The following is a 7,444-nucleotide window of genomic DNA, read 5'->3' on the forward strand; positions in this document are numbered from 1 at the left end:
GGGGCCGGGTGGTGCATGGGGGGCAGGTGTGTCTGTGCTGTGTATAAGCCCTTCTGTAATAAAGGGTCTGGTTGAGGGCGCTGCTGCTGCCGTCTCTGCGGGGCCGGAGAGGAAGGAACCCCATCTGGGGTTCCCTTCACTGCATCATGCTGGGGGTGGGGGAGGCTATGGAATCTTGGGTTCACTGAGGTTGGAAAAGATCTCCAAGATCCCCAACCCATTCCCACCGTGCTCACTGACCACATCCCTCAGTGTCGCATCCACTTGTGGAACACCCCCAGAGGCAGTGATCCCCACAACTCCCTGGGCAGCCCATCGCTGCTCTTTGGGAGGAAGAATCTTCCCTAATACCCTTCTTGACCTTCCCTGCATGGGGTGTCGGGGGGTGTCACTGGAGCCTGTTGTGCTTTAGGGACTGTGAGGCTGAGCAAGTTGGCTGGCACCATGGGTGCTGTTGTGCCATTGAGTGGCTGCTGGAGGAGGCAGGGGGGCAGATTGATGAACTCTTTGGCTCTTTGCCCAGCACCATGGCCCATTGGTTGCTGGCCCTGTTGATGCTGGTGCTGGTGGCTCCAGCCCTGTGTGCTGTGGTGATTCCCATCCAGGGATCCAGCACATCCTGCACTGTCCACCCCTTGGTCAGTGTTTGCCCCTCAGCAGACTGGGGTGCTGAGTGCAGCCCCATGGCCCACAATGCCATGCACCCACCTGTCCACCTCATCCTTCATCAGCAACTCCACAAGCTCGCTGTGGGCTGGATGCACACAGAGGGCAGCCACTGAGGATGCAATGTGCCCATCACCGTGTTTGGGCTGGCACCACGGGCAGCAGCAATGAACTGCCCTTGTCTGGCCCTTGGTACACGTCAGTGCACCGGAGGATGTCCTTGCAGGCACCCGCAGCACCAAACAGCCTTCAGCATTCACCCTGTCCACGTTGGCATCCCCTCCTGCATTCTCACTCTCCACCATGACATTCCAGGTGCACAAATAGAAGGACCCACGTGGCTGTGCCTTGGGAGGAGTGCCCCACTGCTGCTGGCAGCTCTTTCCACGAGACCCATCACATCTCTGGTTCTTTACTAAAATATGCTAAAATATGCTGCAGTAATTTCCTGGTAGAACACGGTTCAATGTGGCACCTGTGTCAGTCAGTGAGCAGCACATCCCAGTGCTCACATCCATCAACCCAACGTTCACCAGAGCCTCTTCCTACAGAGCAGAGCCGGTAGGTGTTAATTATCCATGCAGTGGATAATTAAAGAAACCAAAGATGCACACAGCTGTAGAAATCCTGCACAGTGACATTGTTGCTGTGAGGTCGTTGGCAGCTCACAGGACACCATCATCACCAGGCTGCTGGCACAGTGGTGTCAGCAAAGCAGTGCCAACAGTTTTGGGTTCCCTGTGGCACTGGGATATGCAGGTTCTGGGGCAATGTTTGAGCAGAGATGGGGAACAGAGCCAGGAATGTTCTGCAGGCAGTGCCCATGGCTGGGGTCAGGAGTCCAGGTGCTGGGAGCAGACACACAGCCCAGGGCTCCCCTCACCCTGCAGAGCTGGGAGCCCTCTGAGCAGCTCTGTTCCCCCCACACAGCACAGCACTCCGGGGGTGGTGGGGATCCAAAATTAGGCCCAAGCAGCATTTCTCATTTTTCTGTCCTGGAAACCACTTCCACCAGCAGAGATGCACAGATTGACACCCAAACCCCGTGGAGATGGAACAGCCCTGGCAGCTCCTGCTGTGCTCCACTTTCCCTGCAGGTGGGCGATGCTGGGGGTGGTGGGATGGGCAGGGTGCAGGGGGGCCCTGGGCACAAATCTCTGTGTCTGCTGAGATGCCCGAGTGAACCGGGTGCCCACATGCACACATGTGAGCATGGAAGGGCTGCTGGCACTGTGTTGTCTGTGTGGGTCCTCCAGGCAGGAGGAGCTCTGATGGATCACAGAGGAGAGGACACAGCATATCTGTCGCGTGTGGCACAGTGCATCCATCCCAGCCACCTCTCTGCAGTAAGAGACTGGAGAGTGGAGTGGGATGATGTACCAGGGTCTCAGGGGGGACAAAGACATGGAGCACAGCAGAGCTGGAGGGGACGGTGCAGGGACCAGCGGGGATCCATGGAAGGCAGCAGCAGGACTCATCCCTCCCTGGGAGGCCATTGGGGCGCAGGGAATGATGCAGCCCAGGTCTCCTCTTGCCTTCCTTCCTGCTCAGCCCTGACTCATTTCCTGCCCGTGTGGGGCCAGGCTCCCAGCACTGTGCCCAGAGCACACCTCGCTGCAGCCCCACAGCCGAGCTGCACGCAGTGGGGCTCTGTACCCCATGGGGACATCAGGCTTGTACAGCAGTGCCTCTGTGTGTCCCATGGGATCACAGTGTGATGCTCACACAGATGCCCTGTGCCACAGCACTTCCATGCCGCAGCGTCCTGTCCCAGTGGCCTCAGGGACGTTTCTTCGGGCCTGGGGCTGCATTAGGGATGTGGAGGAAGGTTGGGAGGGTGGAGGCCCTGACCACAGCCACTGGGAGCTGTGGGGCCCTTAGGGCTGCATGGCACCAAGCTGATGCTCGATGCTTGGTGCCAACAAAGGCAGCACGCAGGGTTTGTAAGGGAGGAGCAGCTCTTGCACTGCAAGCACTGCCCATGGATGCAGAGCCTCCATCCCCACGTCCCCACCAGCAGGGAGTCAGCCAGCCCACAGCTGTGGGATTGGGGTGTACCCGGACTGTCACATCTGTGCTCTGAGCTCTGTGCATTGCTGGGCTGCATTGCTGGGCTGGGGGTGGTGCACACTTGCTGCTTGCTGGCCAAGCTCCACCTTAAGACTCACTGGCATATTTTCGGCCCCACGCAGCTCGCAGTTTCATTTCTGTGCTGCCAATGGCCATCTATGGCTAACAGAAGCCTGTGCTTCCTGCCGGCTGGGCTGTGGGCTGGGATAGGAAACACAGCTGAGCAGTTCAGCAACAGTGCTGGCTAACAGTGCAGGGCAGCAGCTCCACTGTGTGCCCTCCGATTGAGGCATGGCACAGAGCCCAAGGCAATCGGGGTCCTGGAGGGATCACTGGTTTGGGGGACAGGGGTGTGCTGGGCAGGGAGTAGTGGGTGTCATGGGGTTGTTCAGTCTGGAGAAGAAGAGGCTCAGAGGGGACCTTATGGCTCTGTACAACTGCCTGAAAGGAGTGTTGAGAGGGGTTGGCCTCTGCTCCCAGATAACAGCAAAAGAACAAGGCGGAATGGACTCAAATTACACCAAGGGCGGATCAGGCTGGGTATTAGGAGGATTGCTTCTCAGAGAGTTCAGGTACTGGAACGGGCTGACCGGGGAGGTGGGGGAGTCACCATCCCCAGAGGTGTTAAAGAAATGTGTAGATGTGGTACAAAGGTTTAGTGGGAAAATATTGGTTGTAGGTGGATGGTTGCACTGGATGATCTCGGGGGTCTTCTGCAGTTTTGGTGATTCTACGATTCTATGGCATCCCTGAGCAGCAGGGCCTCCTCACAAGTGGCCACAGCAGAGCATCCCAAGCAGCCACGGCACCCCCAGAAGGCACAAGGTCCCCAAATGCCTTGGCATCTCCATGCAGCACAGCAGCACCACATAGACAACAGTTGTGCTTCCAGCACAGCGCAGGGGGTGGAGGGGCAGTTGAGACAGTTGAGGCTGTGCTTGAGCTTCCCTTCTGCTCCGGGTGCTCGGCCACTCACTGTGCTGTGAAGTGCACAGATGGACCCCCACTGGGTGCCTGTGGGCTCAGGGAACTCAACTGCCCCTCTGCATCTGCTTTCCTCACTTCCCACATGCTCAGAATTCCTGACAGCTGGAACGGAATGGCTCAATCTGAAGGGACCTTCAGAGATGACAGAATCATAGAATGACCTGGGTTAGAAGGGACCCCAAGGATCATCGAGTTCCAACCCCCTGCCGCAGGCAGGGCCACCAACCTCCAGATCTGCTACAAGACCAGGCTGCCCACAGCCCCATCCAACCTGGTCTCGAGCACCTCCAGGGGCAGAGCACCCATAACCTCCTGCAGTCTGTTCCAGTACCTCACCGCTCTCTCTGTGAAGAACTTCCCCCTTCCCCCTTGTCCTACCAGTATCTACACTTGTAAAAAGTTGATTCCCCTCCCATTCATAATCCGCTTTTAAGTACTGCAGGCTGCACTGAGGTCACCCCGCAGCTTCTCTTCTCCATGCTGAACAAGCCCAGCTCCCTCAGCCTGTCTTTGTAGGGAGGTGCTGCAGCCTCTGCTCATCTTTGTGGCTCCTCTGGACCCTCTCCAACAGCTCCCTGTCTTTCTTGTCCTGGGGGCTCCAGCCCTGGACGCAGTGCTGCAGATGGGGCCTCACAAGAGCAGAGCAGAGGGGGACGATCACCTCCCTGTCCCTGCTGGCCACCCCTCTGCTGATGGAGCCCAGGATCCCATTTGCTTTCCAAGCTGCAGGCACACACTGCTGGCTCATGTTCAGTTTCTCACCCACTAGGACCCACAGGTCCTTCCCTGCAGGGCTGCTCTCAAGGAGTTCTCCTCCCAGTCTGTTACTCAGACCCGAGTGCCAAACCTTGCATTGCTGTTGAATCTCATAAGGTTCACACAGGCCCACCTTTAGTGTTGACTGAGGTCCCTCTGGATGGGAGCTTCCTTCCCATCCCTTCCTTCCAACGTGTCAACCGCACCCCTCAGCTTGGTGTCACCAATAAATGAGCTGAGGGTGCACTGGAGCCCACCACTGATGGTGTTGAAGAGCACCGGTGCCAAGACTGAGCCCTGTGGGACACCACTGATCACTGCCTCCACCTGAACAGAGCCACTGAGCACCACTCTGAACATGTCCTACAGAGGGGCTCATTCAGTTCTCAGAACACCTGTAACTACTCCAACTGTAAGCAACTGCCACCTCTAGGCAGATCTATAGGAAAAGCATTTTCTTGAGCACTAATTCTCGTTTGCTTCAACTGCTGACACCACACCCCTTGCAAAATGTGCTCAGAACTTTGTGGAAACACCACGTGGACCTTTCTCATTAAATACGTATCTAAACTGCCCTTTGTACTGGCAGAGGGACAACGCTCATCCCCTGACCCTCATCCACACCACACCTTCATTTCTCCTGAGCAGGAAACCAGAACAGTGCCTGCTTCACACCATCACACACTTCCTCAAGAAACTCGCCCATCCATTTCTGCAGTTCAGTGTGCTTACATGTGCTGCTGCATTCCTATGCTGTTCATTTCACACCATACACATAAGGAAGATTTTTAAAAAGCTTTATTTTTTCCAATTATGCTCCGTATGCTGGCTTTAAAACTTCTGGAACTGCTTCTTGGTGCCAGCGGCCTTCGTGACTTTGAGGACGTTGAACCTGACAGTCTTGCTGAGGGGCCGACACTCTCCCACGGTGACAATGTCTCCAATCTGCACATCCCTGCAAAGAAAGCAACAGCAGAGGTGGTGAATTTGCAGCTGTTTGCTCTGCAGCTCAGATGTGTGCAGTGCACGATGGCGGAAATGCTGCCGTGCAACCACACCAGAAGTGACCTTGCATAATCAGAGCTGCGGAACAAGGAGGTGCAACCTGAAGTGCTGCAGGGATGACTGTGCTGAAATAGAAGCGGTCATCCGCTGAGCTGCCAGCGGTCTGTCACTCCACGTGAGCATCGACTGAAGACATGAGATGCGAGCTTCCCGCAGAAGCAGGATGAGTGCTGAGCACCTGAAGGGAAACCCTTCAGCCATCACGAGTTTCCCTTCCAGTCGCTTACAGACCTGAAGCACTCCTTAGGGCAGCACAGCTGGGCTGGCATTTGGGCTGCACCAGGTACACGCTTCAGAAACAGGCACGAGATGGAAATGGCAGCCTCTCAACCTGCCCCCTCTGCCCTCAGCATTTACTTTGCAAACACCTGAGCTTTCTTTCTTTTTTTTTTCTCAAGAACTACAGAACTCTAACACTGCGTGGTTCCACAAACACGACAGGCAGACTGGCTGGAACATGTCTGATGGTTCAGCAGTTGCCACCGGCATTGTCAGCATCCCCTTCACCAACAGGGACTCTGAAGACCATCGTGAGTTCAGACATCACCACCAGCAAACAAGTTCCAGGTCAGCAGCAGAAATAAAACCGCCCCTTCCACCCCGACGCGCTCACTCACTTCAGCAGAACCTGGGCTGAGCACCACACAGATCAGACACGCCTGTGAGACACGCAAGCACATCTGCAGCCCTGCACTGCGAGGATCAGAGCTCTGCCCTGCTGCTGGGGGCAGCGGGGCTGCTGGACACACCTGAAGCAGGGGGAGAGGTGCACAGACATGTTCTTGTGGCGCTTCTCAAAGCGGTTGTACTTGCGGATGTAGTGCAGGTAGTCCCGGCGGATGACGATGGTGCGCTGCATCTTCATCTTGGTGACCACACCTGGGGGTGAGAGCAGAGGGGAGGTGGTGACGGGTGGAAGCATTCAGTGACCGTCAGCAAAATGTGCTGGGGACCTGTTTGTAAGTGCTGGAGAATGGAGAGTTCTAGAGAAGGTACCCCAAATCAGCGGTGCAAAGTATTTAACACGTGAAGGCAGTGCCCCTCAGTTCCAGTCACTTCCTACAGCCAACACTGCCTGCACTGCATCGACCCAGCAGCCACACTGCAGAGAAACGTCACCAACAGCTCCTTGTACCAGGCATCAGCAAAGCCTTTTGGCCTTGTCCTCACAGCCCCTTCACCATGAGGCTTGGAAGACCATCGTGAGAATGGCATCATGTGCAGCTCAAGGACCGGTGCTGTGCTTCCCAGCAGCTCCAGATCAACACTTCTGGGCTCTGTGTGATGATCCACTCTGGTGGCATCATTTGGTTATGGTGCTGCTGCTCGAAGGTGCTGCACAACTCACCTGACAGGATTCGGCCACGGATGGAGACATTACCAGTGAAGGGGCACTTCTTGTCAATGTAGGTGCCCTCAATGGCCTACAAGAGAAATGATGGTCATAGAATCATAGAACGGCCTGGGTTGAAAAGGACCACAATGATCATCCAGTTCCAACCCCCCTGTTCTGTGCAGAGTCACCAACAAGCAGACCAGGCTGCCCAGAGCCAGGGTCACTGTCTGGACATGCGGCTCTGGCAGCACAGAGGCTCAGTGATGGTGCTGATGACTTGCGAGTGCTGCGGCTGATACAACAAAAGGGATCCAAAGGAATCTGGACAAGAGCCCACACGAAGCTAATAAGGTTCAACAAGGCCAAATGCAGAGTACTGCACATCAGTTGGAGCAATCCCAGACATGAGTACAGGCTGAGGGAAGTCACTGAGAGCAGCTCTGCGGAGGACTAAGGGTTCTAGTCGATGACGTGGACACAAGCCAGCAGTGTGCATTCACAGCCCAGAAGGCCAGCAGTCCCACAGGCAGCACCAACAGATGGGGCAGAGGGCAGGGAGGTGTC

The 7,444-nt window shown here is 56.0% G+C and overlaps 1 protein-coding gene and 2 non-coding genes across 4 annotated transcripts; all 3 read right to left on the minus strand.

The window, feature by feature from the left end:
• Window positions 1-5,259: 5,259 nt before the first annotated feature.
• Window positions 5,260-6,998, minus strand: RPS11 (ribosomal protein S11). 2 transcript variants are annotated; one of them, XM_019612373.2, is made up of 3 exons: window positions 6,893-6,998; window positions 6,294-6,423; window positions 5,260-5,434 (listed from the first exon to the last, which is right to left on the minus strand). In XM_019612373.2, the coding sequence occupies exons 2-3, from the start codon at window positions 6,407-6,409 to the stop codon at window positions 5,311-5,313; spliced, it is 240 nt and encodes a 79-aa protein (XP_019467918.1). In that variant the 5' UTR covers window positions 6,410-6,423; window positions 6,893-6,998; the 3' UTR covers window positions 5,260-5,310. The 2 variants fall into 2 exon arrangements, with proteins under 2 accessions (XP_019467918.1, XP_031407961.1); XM_031552101.1 differs by lacking the exon at window positions 5,260-5,434 and adding an exon at window positions 5,542-5,722.
• Window positions 6,005-6,096, minus strand: LOC116216236. Its single transcript, XR_004158690.1, has one exon. It is a non-coding gene; the product is annotated as a small nucleolar RNA SNORD35 (small nucleolar RNA).
• Window positions 6,677-6,767, minus strand: LOC116216237. The gene has a single exon (XR_004158691.1). It is a non-coding gene; the product is annotated as a small nucleolar RNA SNORD35 (small nucleolar RNA).
• Window positions 6,999-7,444: the final 446 nt, after the last annotated feature.

The sequence above is a fragment of the Meleagris gallopavo genome, chromosome 1, assembly GCF_000146605.3.
Source record: "Meleagris gallopavo isolate NT-WF06-2002-E0010 breed Aviagen turkey brand Nicholas breeding stock chromosome 1, Turkey_5.1, whole genome shotgun sequence".
NCBI lineage: Eukaryota > Metazoa > Chordata > Aves > Galliformes > Phasianidae > Meleagris > Meleagris gallopavo.

What these genes read in the sequence shown, in the direction of transcription:
- RPS11 (XM_031552101.1), bottom strand. Translation starts at nt 6,409, where the DNA reads ATGAAGATGCAGCGCACCATCGTCATCCGCCGGGACTACCTGCACTAC. An exon ending in CACCTCTCCCCCTGCTTCAG is followed by an intron (nt 5,723 to 6,293) that starts GTGTGTCCAGCA and finishes GTTTCCCTTCAG; the next exon opens with GTGCTCAGCACTCATCCTGC.